The 18,438-nt window shown below is 38.2% G+C and overlaps 1 protein-coding gene across 3 annotated transcripts in view; it reads left to right on the top strand.

Moving 5' to 3' along the window:
* Window positions 1-18,438, top strand: part of LOC122809736 (capping protein, Arp2/3 and myosin-I linker protein 2-like) — a 1,549,910-nt gene that overhangs the window by 668,759 nt on the left and 862,713 nt on the right. For all 3 annotated transcript variants that reach the window (XM_044081444.1, XM_044081445.1, XM_044081446.1), the window contains exons 5-7: window positions 3,754-3,827; window positions 3,919-3,994; window positions 4,093-4,181. In XM_044081444.1, the coding sequence (XP_043937379.1) occupies window positions 3,754-3,827; window positions 3,919-3,994; window positions 4,093-4,181 (239 nt within the window). The remainder of the gene's footprint in view (window positions 1-3,753; window positions 3,828-3,918; window positions 3,995-4,092; window positions 4,182-18,438) is intronic.

The raw sequence follows: 18,438 nt of genomic DNA, 5'->3' as shown, positions 1-18,438 counted from the left end.
TGATTGTAAATGCGCTCCCTCAGTCTCCTCTTGGTAAGACCAATGTAAAAGGCTGAACATAGAGCGCAGTTGGCCATATAAATTAAATTCTTAGTGTTACAATTGGTCCGTGTCCTAGGTGAAAATGTACAATGGCCATGTGGATGTTGGTAATCTTGTATGATCGTGATGTATGGGCACATACTGCAATTCTCACATGGATATGTCCCTGGGGTATCTTTGTTTCCTACCTGGGCATGAGTATTCAATCCATTAACAGCTGTTTTTAACAAATTAACAGACACTTACTTGTGGATGTTGCAGCCAATATAGATTTATAGATAATGGACCATGCTGAATCTCCAGTATTTAAATAACCTTTCAGGGTGAGAAGACAGTATACCTGCAATATTTCTTTTGTGGTTCACATTGCAAGATTATTACGCATGAGAACTCCTGTGTGCTCAAAAGATAGGATACCATTAATGTCTTTTTCAAGTGAAGTACAGGCTGTTTAAGTTTTAGCCTTTGTGCTTTTTAGAGTTGACTACATTGATTTAAATTTTGTTGGAAGTGACTACAGCAATGCATTAGAAACTAAAGAACTGTGTTACCAGTTGTTATTGGAAATTGACAGATATTAGCATTAAATGGCATCATTAATAATCATTAGCCGTGATGAAGTCCTTTTCAAAACAAGACGTGCATACTTTTAACAAACAGAGGTTTCACAAGTATTTCACTTTGTTGTTTTTTCCCCCTTTTGTTCACAGCAGCCATTCAGTCTCAGTCCTAATTCTTGTTGAATGTATAGAACTTGGAAATCAAAGGTGATATTAGCAATATAGAAAAAATAAGTCAAACTGTTGTTGTGCTAGGAGATCAGTGGAATTGTACTATTCTGTTGTGGTGCTCTTATGCTTAACAGACTTTAGATAATATAATGTCATGTGTAGATTTCCTATTTCTCCTTTATTATTACTGATCGCTATGTTATTTTTTGATGTGCCATAGTGTTTTTTCAGTTTTCTGTATATCCTGGCCTGTGGCTTATATGGGTCCTTGTGGAGTCGTCCAGTAAACCAGTTAATCAACCCAAGTAAAATAATTAACTATTCAACTAACTAGTCATTAGGAAAATATCTTGGGATATACAGTGATTCAATCAAGACCCTGCATGGAAGACATAGGACTTAAAACTCAACATTTAAGAAGGTCCACTGTAATGAAATGTCACATAGAGACAATGGAAAAGCAATAAATTCATTCCTCTGATCAGTAAAGTTATATGCATCTCTAACACAGAGGATAGTGATGAACTACAAACTGTATCACTTTGATCAGCTGCACTGTTTGCTTATACGGACAAATGTTGTGGTCAGCAGCACTGTTTGCTTCTATGGACAAATACTTTTTGTTCCTATATTCAACAGTCTACAAGCATACATTGCAGACATGAATTTAACACAAACCTTAGAGATGAGCTATAGTGTATTTCTGATTACAAAGTATCATCTGATATATGATGTAACAACATGGATCAGTAAACTGAAAAAAAAAGCTTGATCAACATATTTACTTTGTATTTATGCAGCAGAGCTTTTCCTTTCTCTGTAATCTGAAACATTTAGCATGACGCACACATTAGCTCTATGATACTTCTTTTGCTGCTGTTACACTGTACCATACAAGTATGTAAAAGATTTATAAAAGTAAAAGCAAACACACGCACATGCATGCACACACACACACACACACACACACACACACACACACACACACACACACACACACACGCGCACATATACATAGACACACACACATGTATACACACATATAAGCACACAAGCACACACACACACACACACACACACACACACACACACACACACACACACACACACACACACACACACATACCACACACATGTATACACACATATACGCACACGAGCATGCACACACACATGCATGTACACACACATACACACATGCACACACACAAACACACATGCACATGCATACACACACACACACACACGAGCACACACACGCACATGTATACACACACACACACACACACGTACACACACATACATGTATACACACATATACGCACACAAGCATGCACACACACATGCATGTACACACACAGGCACACACAAACACAAGCACACACACACACGTCCACACACACATATATGTATACACACATATATGCACACGAGCATGCACACACACATGCATGTACACACACAGGCACACACAAACACATGCACACACATACACACACACACACACACACACACACACACACACACACACACACACACACACATACACTTTTAAATATTTTTGCAGTGCATTGAATGCTATGATTACACTTTGTAATTGTGGGGAAAGGTACACCTGGTAAGTGCATCCTTATTGCAAGATCGGATCTTGTCAGCCAATATGGATGTATAGTGAACACACACACACTTTTGAATATTTTGCAGTGTATTGAATGTCATGATTACACTTCAAAATTGGGAAAAATATAAAACTGTTAAGCACATCCTTAGTGCCAGACCTGATCTTATTAACCCATATGGGTGTTCAGCAAAAGTTTGTTAGACATACCTAAGCAGTGTTAAGATTGCATCTTTTGCTAAGGACTAATAGTGGAACAGTCTGATTGTCAAAATGTCAAAAAATAGTGGCAGAAGGTAAAACAGCTTTTAAAATCTATTAGACTGTCGCTTTGCTACAAAAGTGTGACAACATAAAGTGTCTTCCAACAGCTTTCAAAGGTGTTAGTTTTATAGAGGGCCAATTTGTTTCTGCCTGTGGTCTGTTTGATGATGCTGAGTGCTTTTTTGGCTTTCAGAAGCTTTCAAAGCTGATGAAACACTTTGTGGTCTTACACTTTTGTTTTGTAACTAGTAGTACATGGAGGAGATAAAACTCCATGCAATACAAATAGTTATGATCAGGTTATCAATGATAAATCTTTATTATCTGCAAATTTTATTATAATGACTGTTAAGTTCTATGTTCACTTAAACTGCATTACAAAATTTGTAATTGTAAATATTGACTGCATTAAATATGATACCTTGGAGCTTAATTAAATTAATATTGTAAAAGCAACTTAATGCATTATGTAATCAGTTATTGTGCTTCAATGGAATTTATTGTCTATTACTAATAATGAATGTTTCTTTGACTCCCTGCATTTGTATTGTTTAACACCACTGTAAGATATGTTATTCCCAAATTTGCTATGTTATGTGATGCTGTTTAAAAACCTAAATGTATCTATGACTTGTCTTTCACTGTGGAGCTATTCTCCCCGGGCCTCTGCTGAAAAAGGGTCTAGGCCCAGTCAGACACCCCCGGTTAACCAAAGAAAAATAAAATAAATCAATTTGGAGAAGGCAACTCAGATGGGACTGTATTACATGTCTAGTACTTTTGGTTTTTTTTAAGTCCTGTTTCTTTCATGAGCTCAAGTTTCCAGCAGCTACATCTGTGGAATTCAAGATTGGTTCATTTTGAGTTGACAAGTCATAAACCCTTATTTTTATTACAAGGTCTTTAATGCTGCATTTATATAAACAGTGCACACTCATTGAGGGTGTTGTATAGATTAACACTGATGTCTGAATGTTGTTTATCAAAATGAAACAGACTGTAGTATAGCTCTGTTGTGGGAATAGCGATGATCTGCATTAGATGTTTCTTTCACTGCCAGTAGAATGAGCAACTGAAATATATATATTTTTCTTCCAGGATGTGGATAACATTTATCATAGTCAAGACTGCAGGGAATTTAATCTTTTAGATTTCAGTCACCTAGAAAGCAGGTGAGCCAAATTATTGTAAAAGACCAATAGAGGAAATTAATTCTGCTTTTGTTTAAGTACCAGTAATTCACTGTATCGCATTATATTGTAGAGATGTAGCCCTCAGCATTGCTGCCTTGTCCTTTAATCAATGGTTTACCAAGCTCTACTGCAAGGATTTCAAACTGGTATGTAAAGAAAAAATATTCAGAACCATAGTAAACATTCATTGAGGGTGTTGTGTTTGTATGTATTCAAAGTGTGCATTTTGTTACTCTTCCAACAGAATCTAGAGGTTTCTGAACAAATACTCTTCCTGATCAACAAGTCACTGAAGCTGGAAGAAGTGGCATTAGAAAACAGTGGACTGAAATTGTAAGAAATGTTTTATTTATTTGAAGAAAAGCAGTATTCTGTGAAATCAACAAGAAATATTAAAATTTGGAAAAGCAGAAGCTTTTGACTCAGTTTTCAAATGCTTGATCCATGTTAAGTTGTATTTATTATGTAATCTGTTTATACATCCTCATGTTATAGAGTATACAGCAGAAGGGACTGGAAAAAGTATGCCTTGAGTGTCAAAGCTATACATGAGATGTACCAGTCTGGAACAATCCTATTATACAGTATGTTACCATACATCTGACCCCCGTATATCCCAATTATTCATTATGTGGACGTGCAAAGCAGTTACTTTCTCTGTATCTGTTTCTGCCTATCTATCATTCTCTCCCTCCCATTAGACTTGAAAGATTAATTCATCTTCCAAGCAACAGGACGCTTAATGAAGGAAAATTATGGCAATTATCTTGCTATTAGTAAACTGTAGGCTTGCCTCTTCGCTTCCATTAAAAGCAAACAGCACTTTACTAATCTCTTCCTGTTCCTTGTCAAGACTGTCAAATCAGCAGGTAGTTATTTCTACCTCTTAATGAAAGCTTCTTCAAACCATGGAAGTACAGTACTCTAATTAGTGAACAAGGAATGCTGTTAAACACAAACAGACATTTTTTTAACCTTTACTAAAGTATTAAACGATCATTTTTGATTTATGTACACAGTACATCTGTTACCTGGTACTGGTTTGGGACTGGGACTGTAAAGTTTACCATTCAAAACCACTGACTTCATGGAACATGGATAGACAGTCCATGTCTACGGACACCTCTCTGTACACCATGCTTTGTTTGACTTCAGTTTTTTTCTGATTTTTTTGTTGACAGCTCTGTGTATGTATTTCTTATTATTCTGTTTTAATTAAAATCAGGAGCTGGCTGTGTTGCTTATGAGAGTTCTAGTGTATTTAGCAAATGATGTAATTATGATTTACTTAGTGTTTAAATTTTGATTAGATTGGTCTGTGTTATTTCCCTGGATTGTCTGGGGAATATGTAAGCACTGGTCTCTGCCTGTGTCATCCCAGTGATACCATGCATTTCTGGATTGCCCTCTTTGCCATCTGTCTGCTTGCCCCGTCTACATTTATGTGTAGAGCTCCAAAAACTCAGTGTTTCTGCATATCAAATTACGTTGTCAACAAAAGACTCCTTCACCCAAACAAAAGACTAAGTACAAGCATATGCATTGTGGTCGTTTGTTAAAGAATCAAATACATAAACTGAGCAAACCAATTGTTTGCAATAAGTAACATTCAAATACCAAACTGCAAACTGTTTTTAACACCAAATGAACTGTTTTTATTAACGTGAGTTGGCAGCACAGCTTTTCCCAACAAACGGGTAGTGTACACAGTGCTTCCTTGACTCCAGCATGAATCATGACTTTACCTACCCAGGTATTGTACTCCATGAATATAATAACTACCTGCAGTTTGGAAAAGCAAGGGGGGGGGGGGGTTGAAATGGTTGAAAGAGGCTGCAAATTCAGTTGCCCACCAGCATGTTCTACGTGCTGTCCTTCCCCCTTTGCCAGTCCAAATGTAACTTGAATAATCAAGTGTATAAACTACTTTTTTTTTAATATATCCTGAACATGAAAGGATAACTGCAAATTAAACAAATCCTATCCCAAGTTGCTCATGTGAATGCTGTCGGTATGATAGAAATCTGGATCTGGTTTCCCCAGATTAGGGTGATCAGATGAATGAATCTGCCTAACTGTTCTGGCTCTGCTATGTTTCTAAATCATTGAGTAAATTCAACTCCTGCAGGTTTGCAGGCACCACTCCATGTTAATCTTAGTAAGATGGATGACCACCCTACATGTTTAAATGGCAACATTTGACATAAAATGGCTAAATCAGCCAGGCTTTTACCAAGAAGAATATCTTTTGGTATGCAACACGCGTCATTGCCACCCAGATGAATTATTAGTGCATCAGGTACCTTGCTGAACATAACTAAATTCTTGATAGATGACAAAAACTGAAGCCATGAGAGACCTTGGTATCCTAGCCATGCTACTGACCACTGAGCAGGATCAAAGCCAAGATTCATGCCATTAGGTCTGCTGGCTGCTGTGGGGGGTGCTCTGCAGAAAGGAGTGGCCTATGATCAGAAGCAGGAGTGGGCCTAAAAAGGAAAATATGAAATGCAATCATCTAATGTAACTGCAAAAAGCATCTGATTTCCATCTTCCTTTGCCCTTTATCAGCTCCACAGATTCCTCAACCCTGGCTAAGTCAGATACTCTCCCTGTTCTAATGAAGTAAGAATTATAGCCCTCATGAGTGATGCCCTGGCAATCCATAGCCTTTTTCAGCACTGGGGTGGTGTCTGTGGGTGACAAAGCTTGACTATTTGGTTGATGGAATACGGAATCCTGAGGCAAAACTCAGGACAGGAAGCCAGAGTTTCTGATTTCCATAAAGAAATTTGATAGCCACCTTCGCTTTGGTCTGTTTTGGGTTTTCTTAACCAAGCTAACATATACAAAATTGTTACAACAACATCAGCCCATTGTACTGACTGCATTAATTCACTAATTCTAAAGGCTCTAGTGTAAAGCCAAGTAAATAATGTTCCCCATAATAGTATGGAATGGAAATCCCTAACTGACTTCATTACTCCTTTTAATACAACCAGCAGTCCTATAGGCTTTCTCAAATATCTGTGGTTGGCATTTATGTGACTGTCTTATTTCCATAAACTGTTGATAACTCAGTACTGAGCCAAACTGGGCATGCTAACCAACCTAGTGCAGTAATTTGTATACGTAAGGAACTGGGGGAGACATGTAGGATTCACCTATAGAGAATGTAGCTAACCATGATATCCAGTGACCAGTGCCTATCTTTAACTGGAAGATTCAAATAAAAAGGTTTAGATTTTGCTAAAACAAAAGCATGACATCTCCTGGTGTTTTCAGCCTGAGTTGTCCAATAAAGTCAACATCATTTTTCTCTAAGGATCCGTATTTATGGAGGGACTGAAGACAGTGATTGAAACTTAGAAATCTGGAGACAAAATAAGCTGTCAGCTATAGCATTGTGAATTCCAGGTACATGTTTTTTTTGCACAATATAAGGTTGATTTTAAAACTGTTAATGCTAGCAACCTCAAAACAGACCAGACTCTGATTGAGAGGATCTACTTAGAAGGATTTGGGCAATGGCTTGATTATCAGAATGAAAATTATTTTAGTTAGTTAGTTAGTTAGTTAGATAGTTAGATAGTTAGTTAGTTAATTTGTCTTTGTTAATCAGGAAAGACCGACTGGGTAATACACATTTTCAGCATAGGCCGTGGGAGAAAAGTTCCATTTGCTTACATTGCATTATACTAAGTTCCAGTCATTCTATTTACATTTATACACAGACAGTAGTTATAAATACACATTCTAAGATTTTACAGAGGTGGAAGTTACTAAAGAGAAAGCACATGTGCAACTTAGTGGATTTTACAGGCAGCAGTTATGTATAAAAATTGTTTTGTCATTTCAGTAAGAGGTTGAGAATATTATGTTTAAGGAGAGTATTTGGATAGTATTATAAAGTGAAAAAGTTTTAACCCTGTGATGAGCATGTACAGGACCAGTATTGGTTAAGATGTTTAAGCAGTGGTTTAAAACTATTTAGTCTGTCCGAAAGTTTTATTTGTGTGGGGATACTATTCCAGTGTTTAGCAATATACTGGGAGTAGAGGAAGTCTCCTGCAACATTATTTGATTTACTTGTTAAGTAATAAAAATTTGTTACCAGAGCAGAGGTCCCTTGCTGGACAAATGGTCAACAGCAAGTTATGTAGTGCAGAGCATTTTTCTGGATGATGAATATGTTTGTATGCTATAGTCAGTTGTGAATATTGCTCTTGCCAAATGGAAACTACTGAAATAGGGAGGATTGCCCAGTTCAGGCCAAGAAGATGACCATTCAGCTGAAAACCATTTGCCCCCAACGTAACCATCCATACTTGTACTGGCCACTGCATCTATGATAAGCTGGAAGGAGTCTGAGGAAACCCAATCACATCGGCACAATGTGACCCCACTGACATGTCCCAGGAATGTTTTCCATAAACATAGCTTGTCTTTTATTCTTTTTGGGATTTGCACCCACTGATGTTTCTTTCACCCTCCTTTTAAGAGATTAGAGAAGGACGTTGTGAAGTTTCTACCTTTGTGGATTGCTCTTCAGGCAAAGTTAAATAAGCCGATAAGTAACATGATCTGACTCACTCTGGCCTTGGAATCTACCAGAAATGTATTGAAGGCTAACTTCAAGCACTGTATCTTGTCATTGGGCAGGCTGAATGATTGTTTAACAACATGGATTTCTAGACCTAGAAACAATATAGCATCTCAGACCTTCCATCTTCTCCTTAGCCAGTGGGACCCTGAGGTGATCACATAGGTCAATGACATTATCCATATGCTTACTCTGGCACCTTGCTTACCTTCCCCAATGATGAGGAGGTCCTTGAGGTAATGAATTGCAGCTTGATTTGTGGCCCATCCCATTGGCATGACCCTGTTGAAATACAAATGATCTTGGAAGGGCAAGCTAAGCCTTTGCCAGTCCTGTTCTGGAATGGGTAACAAATGAAAGGCCAATTTAACATCAAGCTTACCCAGCCAAGGTTTGCTAAAATTCCTAATATCTACAGCATCATTCAGAGTGGTTATTTTACCCTTGCAACGTCCTTCAAGATAGAGTTGTTGATTGATGACTCAGCTGGAAAGGAAAGGTGATGAATTAGGTGAAATTTGCTTTACTTTTTCTTTGGAACTAGTCCAATGGACGAGGTCATGAATTGGTTCCAAGGTGAAGTAATAAATGGGCCAATCACCCTTCCAGTTTGTATTTTGTCATCAAGAATATTTAATACTATGCTGTCCTTCCTGAGAGTAGATTTCAAGTTCTTGACAATCTTATTAAAGGGAGCATTGGATTTCATTGAAAAACCCTGTGGGAACACATGCACTGACATCATTGCTGTCTTGTAATCGAGGTAAAAATTCAGATTAATGGACGAGTACATGTACTTTAATGGAGGAAATGTATTGCCTTGCTGCTGTTGTCCCGTATCGCCTTGCTGCTGTTGTCCCCATATGAAAGAAAATCTCTGTTGGCTTGAAAAGAACCTCTTCTGTGAAATAACCTTGTCTGCTTCAATGGTAAGAATGTATGGCTGCTGTATACTGCTGGTGTCCATCTGGATTGACTCATCTTTTGCCAGCAGTTTAAGGCTGAGGGTGATTTTCTGCAGGAAGTACATGTGTGAGAGAAATGGCAAGCAGACCCCAAACATTTCCTGCTGTTGCTAGCCCAATAGGTTTTAGTGTTTTGAGTTGCTGTGAGAAGGTCTCTCCAACATGACCCTTAACCAGCTAGTTATAGTCAAGGTGTCCTGGGCCCTTACTTGTTTAGATTGTATCTTTCAGACCTAACATTTTCACCTGAGGTGTTCTACAGTCTATATGCAGATGACCTTAAATTGGTTAACTGTTTATGTGTGTTACAGATAAGGCATGTCTACAAAATAACTTTACAAAATTGACCATTTGGGCACAGGAGAATAATATGCTGATAAATACATCAAAAACTAAGCATAAGAGACTTAGGAGACATAAATTGAAAGGTGAATATTTAATACAGCACACAGTGATTGAAACTGTAGTCATTTAAGGACCTGTGTATATGGGTAGATCCAGCTATGAGTTTTTCTATTCATATTGACCAGTTGGTTAATGGTAGTTATAGAATTATAGGTTGTCTAAAAAGATTTATAAAGTATAGGAAATCAGAAATGATGAAGTCATCGTTTTTAGTCACATTAGATCCAAACATGAGTATAGAATAACAATTTAGAAACCTTCTAAGAAAACAAGCATGAATAAACTGGAAAGAGTACAGCAGAAATATACCAACAACATCTATGGATGTGAAAATGTAAGTTATTATGAAAGGCTAAAATATCTGAACTTGTACAGGGTCTCTTACAGTTTCTAAGAGGAGATCTTATTCAGGTATGTAGGGCTTTTAGAGACAACTACCTCTGGGAATGTCTGGGGTTATCAAGAAGTACTAGAGAATCATCAGACAACCTATGTAGAAGATTCTGTAGGAATGAAAAGTGTACTAATTGGTTCTCAACAGAGTAGCTGATGCATGGAACAGTCTACCAAATTACATTAAAGCAACTACTAGTTTAGATATTTTTTAAGAAAAGCCTGGTCACATATTTGGGAACAAGTGTTTTGGTATATATATATTAGGCTAGAAGGGCATTAATGCCTATGCTTGTAATATATGTATGTATGTCTGTCTGATGAGCTTCTCCACTTGTCAGTAAATAAGAAATCAAAGGCAAAGCCAATTTAGGATCATTCCTAATAAGAATAGCCATAAATATTAAGAAACTTGCTGTAAAGAAGTCGTAGTTTTTCTGGATCTACCTATTGTTTGACAATTTTCCTAGCACAGTCAATTCAGCTAATAAGTTATTGGAGCCTGATGTTTTGGCTTCCAATAACTTTTGTATCATGTAAACATCTGCCAAATCAAATCCATCTATATATTCTCCCTTAATGAGTTTGTCTTTAATGGTTTTAGAAATGTGAGCTATGTTATGTGACCCTATGTGAATGACATTTTCCAGTGAAGACTCACCTGGCACCATCTCTTGTTTTCTCCATGACCCCATGTACTGATTGCCCTGAATTAGATGGGAAGGGAACAGCCATCTACAGGGTATTAGAAACTCTCCCTTCTCTTCAAACAACTATGGAGCCAAACCCTTTCTTTAAAACTAAATCAAATAGCCTACCCCTGTTAGCATCTGGGAGAGTTTGCAAAAATTCTTCTATGTACTCTTCTTGCACCTAATTTGCCATAACTTCCCCCTCTCAGTTCTCTTCACCAAGGGGACGTTCATTATCTTGTTAATTTAGGATAGATGCTTAGATGGCACAGTATTGCTGAACTTCTGATTTTGGTGTGATTTTGACACTCCTCTGAAGTCTGCATCTGTTCTTCTTAGCCAGGGGTTCATCTCACTGAAGGGAATCTAATTTGACTGCCATTCAACCCTGTGGGACATAACTGTTCACAGATTCTAATTCGTGAAACAGGTCATTAGCCGCAAAAGTTATTCTAGCCCATAGACATTTTAGCAATTGCAAGGTTAAGGAGCCTGAGAACGAAAACAAATAATCAATGCTGTGCTCAGAATAAATCCTTAATTTGAATTTACTGTTGAACATAATGTGAAGAAATCACTGAGAGAATGAAATAAAAACCTACTATGAAAGCCACTCTCTAGTAGGGCCCATGATTTTTATTAATAATATGGAAAAGGCCCATGATTCTTATTAATATGGGGGCTTTAGTCCAGGATCGCACTACAGCGGGGAAAAGGGGGCATATACGTTTTATTTGCCCAACAGTACTTACATTCAGTGAAATGAGTTTTCAGTGATTTGAGCTTTCAGCGATTTGGTGTGAGTGTTTTGAAATTCAGTGCAATGAGTTTTCAGTGAATCAAAGTAGACTCATATATATATATATATATATATATATATATATATATATATATATATATATATATATATATATATATATATATATATATATATATATATATATGTATATATATATATATATATATATGGGTCTACTTCACTTGACCTAAAGCTCATTTGACTGACTTTCATTTGACCAATATCCAAATGACCTAAATTTCAAATTACTGACAACTCATTTGACTGACTCTCATTTCACTGACTTTTAAGACATAGACTTGTTATGGGTTTCCTTTCATCTGTGACTTGCTTGTGATAAAAAGAATTACTGGAACCTAGAGTGCTGATTGTCACAATACTGATAGTCATGTAGAAAGTAGTGCTATAGTGTTTCTAAATGTGGTCTTGTCTCTCTACATTTTTATGAGAAGTATCTAAAGTAATTTTGTGAATGTTTTGTGTGTTCCCAGCATTAGTGGCAGCATGTAGAGTACTGTAAAGCAAGTTAAAGGTATATGCCCTTTTCTCCACTGTAGTGTGATCCTGGAGTTAGTATATATAGTTGGGGGGGGGGTGGGAGGTGTAGCCCCCCCACCTAGTTTGGTTGTACATTATCCAGTTTCTGTTAAGAGGGTTAGTAAGTAGTAGTAAGTTAGTAAGTAGTTTTTAAGTTCTGGAAAGAGTTAGTTATTGGTGTTCTAAGTGTGCATGTCTATGGTTTAAGATTTAGTATGTTGAAATCCAGCATTGTAAGCTGTTGGTAAAATGACAGTCAGTCAAATGAGTTGTCAGCAATTTGAAATTTAGTTCATTTGGCTGTCGGTCAGATGAAAGTCAGTCAGATGAGTTTTAGGTCAAGTGAAGTAGACCCATATATGCTTGAAGCACTCCTAAGTATGGAGAACGTCGACATCTGTGCAGTAACTGAAACCTGGTTCAAGGCTTCAGAGAGCACTCCAGCACTACTGGGTTACAACTCATACCATACATTTCAGCCACAGAACACGGACCGAGGGGGTGTATCCATATTCATCAAGGATACCCACACCTCTAGGTTAGTGGCACAGCATGATACCGCTGAGATCATCCATGTGCAACTAACATCGGGCAAACCTGCAATGCAAATTGTGGCCTGCTACAGATCACCCTCCATGACCCAGGACCACCACTCCGCCTTTCTGGAGACACTGGAAAACATGAAGGTCCTACGGAACACCCTGATCTTGGGAGATTTCAATTACCCTACCATTAACTGGGAAAACTACTTGAGTACAAACTCCCAGGCTCAGCGCTTCCTGGAATTTATCAACTCAAATGCCCTGGATCAGCTGGTAAACTCCCCTACCAGAGGCCACAACATATTGGACCTGGTCATCACCAGCATGAGCGACAGGTGCTCTGTACCAGAGGTCAACCCGTCACTGGTTAGATCAGACCATAAACTAATCACCCTGGATGTCCACACCCCACCACCACCCCAACCAAGGAAACCACAGTGAAAAACTTTTCTAAAGCAAACTTCACCTTACTTAAGGCAGATGTGGTAAGTTTCACAGCCCCCACGCTAAAGGATAGCACTGCCCAAGATGCAGAATCCTTTACAATTGCACTCTATGAGCACCTACAACGATGCATGGATCATGCCATCCCTAGCAAAACCAAGACTCACTCCCCTAACAGACGGAAACTAGTCTGGTGGTCCCCTGCCATAAACAGGTTATACAACAAAAGGAGGAAACTAGTTCAGAAAAAAAGCAAATCCCAAGAAGGAAAGACATCCCTGACCAGTATCAGTAAGAAACTAAGGTCCCTCATAAAATCATCCAAGGCTAACTTCAAAAGAAAAATAGCCAAGGATTCGAAAGATAGCCACAAAGCCTTCTTTAGCTATGTCAAGAATCTAAGTGGCAACTCACAGATATGCAAAATAGCACAAAATATATTGAACCTACTGATATTGCCAACATACTGGCAGATAGAGTCAGTGCAAACTTCACCTCCCTCTCACCTTCAAAAGGGCCCACAACAATACCGGAAAAGTGTAGTGTCCTGGAAATCACAGAAGCACAGGTGAAAACAGCCCTTTCAAAAGCCAAAAACACAGCATCAATGGGGCCAGATGGTGTCCCAGGCTGCGTCTTGAACGAACTACAGAACGAACTAACCCCCCACCTAAACATGCTGTTCACCCTCAGCCTCTCCACAGGCTACGTGCCCATAGAATGGCGCACAGCAATGGTTATTCCGCTCCATAAAGGAGGGGCCACAACTGACCTTGGTAACTATCGCCCCATAAACCTGACTAGCCTGGTCTGCAAGGCTATGGAGCGCATCATCATGGAACTCATTAACAAAGACATTGGGAACCTCCAAACACTTGACCCGACCCAGTTCGGCTTTGTTAAGGGCAGATCATGCCTACTAAACCTGGTTCGAGACAGTTACCAAGGCCATAGACAAGGGAAAGGTGGTTCACACAGCCTACCTTGATCTCGCCAAGGCGTTCAACATCATTCCTCACTCGGGTATTATAGAAAAACTCACCAGCCTGAACATAAACCCCTACATCACAAGATGGGTTGCCAACTGGCTTACAGACAGAACTCACGTGGTAAGAATAGCGGGCTCCAGGTCTGACTCTAAACCAGTCACAAGTGGTGTCCTGCAAGGCTCAGTTCTGGGACCCCTACTGTTCGGCATATATTTCTCATAAGTACAGGCAAACACAGGAGGACTATGGCTAACCAAGTTCGCCGATGACTGCAAACTGGGAGCCATAATTGACTCTCCGGCTGACACGGACATGCTCCAAAAAGACCTTACTGAGACGGACACCTGATGTCAAAGTCATGGCCTCAAGCTAAATGCCAAAAAATGCATAGTCATCCCGTTTGGGAAAAACAAAACACCCACGAATTACCACATAGGTGGCAGCCCCCTTAATACAGAAGAAGTAATAAGAGATCTGGGGACCCAGGTAGATAGTAATCTCTCCTTTGACAATCATATTGCCAAAGTAGTTAGGAAATCCTTCTATGTGGCCCATCTAATTACTAAGGGGTTTGTATCTAGAAATAAAGAGGTTATAGTGCCCCTCTACTCATCACTCATCAGACCCATCATAGAGTACAATGCCCAATTTGGGATGTACCTCACAAGACACTTCCAACAGCTTGAAAGACCACAAAAGCACCTCACCAAGAGGATTACTGGCCTCAAACATATGTCCTATGCAGCCCGACTGAAAAAACTCCGGCTGTACTCAGTGGCATATCGCTTACTCAGAGGTGATCTCTGCCTGACTTACAAAGCCATGTCCAATTCAGAATTGATGGACATGCTCCACCTAAAGAAATCGAAGTCACTGCGAGCCACGAGCTCTAGTGAGTTAAACCTTGCCACAACAATAAATAGAACATGCTGGAGTGATAGATTCCTGTCACAGAGACTCCCCATGCTTTGGAACAAAATTCCTAACTACATTAGGCAGAGCACCTCACTAACACTCTTCAAGAGAAGCCTTGACGAGTGAATGGGTAACAGAAAGTACACCCCTGGGATCACTTCATTGGCTCTGCTTGACAGAGGCTCAGTTAATTAATCAATGGAGTGGCAAAAGCCGACACACTCTGGCTAGGCTTATAAATGCCCTCGGGCAGATAGCCTAGTACCTACCTATGAACCTATTAATTGGACCTTAAGCCAAAACAAAATTATAAAGCCATTATTGGGGGGTTGGTGTGATAATTTCTGAAGAGGACACAAAATGGACTGCCCTGGTTGGAGTTTAACAAATCAATGCTTAAAAAGCACATACTAAATATGGAACCTATGTAACCCTGTTGTAAACACTGACCTTGATTTACCTCAACTTAGTATTTTGTTTTAAAAACACTGTGCTGAAGCCTGAAGAAACATCTCAAAGCCTAATGCTTAATAATAAATTACTCAATTCTTCTTCTCTTCTTATGCTTTGGGGAACTTCCTCAATATTAATTTCTCTGCTTAGTATTTCCATTGTTTCTTTAGAAATGTGTTTAACCTCCTTTTTACATCCTGTATAATCTGCTTCTGTGCATACAGTTTCAAAAGATATTCTAACAGCTTTAATTATTTCTTCTTGCATATTAACTAACACTCCTTTCTCATTTTTACCTGCAGTAACATACTTTTGTTATGCTTTATTTACCTACTTAAAGAGGGATTGATATCTTCCTCTTTATCTTTAATAATATATTTTACCTTAATAATTTATTGTTTATATTTGCTTCATTTAACATAAATATAAATTTTTGCTATACCATTGTCTTCTTCTTATCTCCTATAACTTTCTCTAATTTATGGGTTTTTTTTACAAGTATTCCAAATTTAGATACAGTCTTATGTTTTCTTCTGAAATCAACCTACCACTGTATCTAAATCCTATAAAAAAATCTCTCATTTGTAAATGTTTGATAAGTAATACCTGCCTTTTATAAGGGTCTGTATTAGATGAATGAAAGTCCATCTTAGCGAACGCTCACATGAGCAAAAATCCAGGAACTCAAAACTGCAATTGTGGGGGGGCTGTGCCCCCCACACCTCCTGCTAAATATATATTCCAACTCCGAGATCGCACTACAGCGAGGAAAGGGCAAATATTCCCATCTTCACTGTACCGCAATCTCACAATTGCGGTTTCGAGTTCCGCAATTTTTACTCATGTGAGCGTTCGCTATGATGAACTTTCATTCATCTAATATAGACCCCTTTTATAACACCTGTAATTCTGAGCAATGGCCAATTATTCTCTTGTATCACTTGCCTTCTTCAATAATAAACGGTTTGTGTTCAGTAGCAGCCAATACTGCTAAATGATCAGAAAATCTACAAAATGTCAGTATTAGCTTCCTTTAATCTCACTGTGACTACAAAGAAAGTCAGCTTCTGTCATTATCTTTCCCTTCATATGTGTATGTTCCTTCCTGCATTATTAAAACTATGAAAACATTTTTATATATTGTAATTTCTTTCCCCAATGTCACAACTAGTTTCCAAAAATCATTATATTCATGTTAATATTTAAATATTGTTTACATTACTGAAAAAGACGTTATTCTTTTAACACCTGATGTGAGCATAATCATATCTATTTGAAGTATTATTATTTGTCCGGAAAATCTAACCATTCCTTTGATTGCAGTAAGCATAAGTACACATAGAATATGCTTTGCATTGTTTTCATTTTCTTGCAATGTTACCAGTATTTCCCACCCTCCAGTCCAACTTTTCCTTTAATGATATAATTTGGCCACAGAGTACTATCCTCTGGTTCGTCTCCACTCATTAGTCAACATAAAACAGAGCCTTCCAAACTTCCTTCTGCACTTTCATCTTCTCAGTAATTACTTCAACAACAAGCAAATTTGCTGATTCCTCCTCATCCATAAGTGCTGTCTCCAACATATTTTGCACAGATTGTTCTCTTCTCTGCTGCAGCTTGCAGCACCTTACACACTCGTCCGTATCACTCCAACCTGTTGTCACCTACTGGCTCACAGACTGGAAAGGAGTATAAGACATTCCCGGGTATCCTAGCTAAATTTCTCCTAGTAGTAGAAGTAGAACCTAAGGTCTCCCATGAAAAGATGCTACTAGCCTAGTGGAAATAACTACCTAGTCAAAAAAAGACAAATAAAATAACATAAGCAAATTCTAGAGAATGAATTACAGAGCATGACAGCTTATCACATTCACCAGCAGGTGGCATGATCAGGATATAACAGTGCAGGCAGAGCTAGCAAACTTCACCAAAACTGACTTATCTGTGCAAGGAAAACTACAGATCCAAAGGTACATCTTGTGCGTCTCACTATTTTCCCTTTCCTCTTTTTGCCATGCATTTTTTTACCCTATTCTGTTTTTCTTATTTACAGCTGTTGCCCCACTGTTCAGTGATATCTAACCTTCTAGGCTATTTATTTTGTTATTCCCAGAAGAAGTAAGTGATGAAAAGGCAAGTACAGTTTTCTTTTCTATTTGAGATGACAGCCTTGTATCAGCATTTATAAGACTGCTATTTTTATATTCCCAAAGTTGTCATTTTGTACTTAGTTTATACATCAATTCAAAAAAAGCTGCCCCCTGGTTGTCACTGTGATTTTTCTTTTTTTATATATGATAGATTTACACAAATAAATCTATGAATCTTTTCCAGTATGTCTGCAGTGATTATTACCACTCTAGTAGCTTAACAGTCTAACACATCACACAAGTCATATAAATAAACTAATGCTCATACATAACATTATTTTCTGTGAGGAGGAAAGCTTGTCAAACTCCCATGTGAAGGTTGTGCCCCAACACTTTCCTTAGTTTAATATTCTTAATCTGAATTGTTGTTGTGACAGAAGAAAAGACATGGTGCCTCCGAGCTTCCTGAACATGTAAAACACAACACTCCAGTCGTGTATTCCATTTCACCTCCCTAAAGATTCTGTATACACGTTCATTACACGATATGCAATGCCATTTGAAATGTGCAATCGAACACCTTCAGATATGCAGGTCACACACGCACCATCACTATTACCATTCTCCTTACATTAACAATTTATATATTCAAGAAAATGTTTCATTTTTTAAGTGACTACACAGCTCTTGAGAATGACCCTGTTTACTAATGTAGTCAGTGATGAAATAAAATGCCTTTTTTTCTGCCAATTAACATGCT

Source organism: Protopterus annectens, chromosome 8.part0, assembly GCF_019279795.1.
Source record: "Protopterus annectens isolate FY-2018-M chromosome 8.part0, PAN1.0, whole genome shotgun sequence".
Classification (NCBI taxonomy): Eukaryota; Metazoa; Chordata; order Ceratodontiformes; family Protopteridae; genus Protopterus; species Protopterus annectens.
The sequence above is the reverse complement of the archived record's forward strand: the minus strand, read 5'-3'. Positions and strand labels throughout refer to the sequence as shown.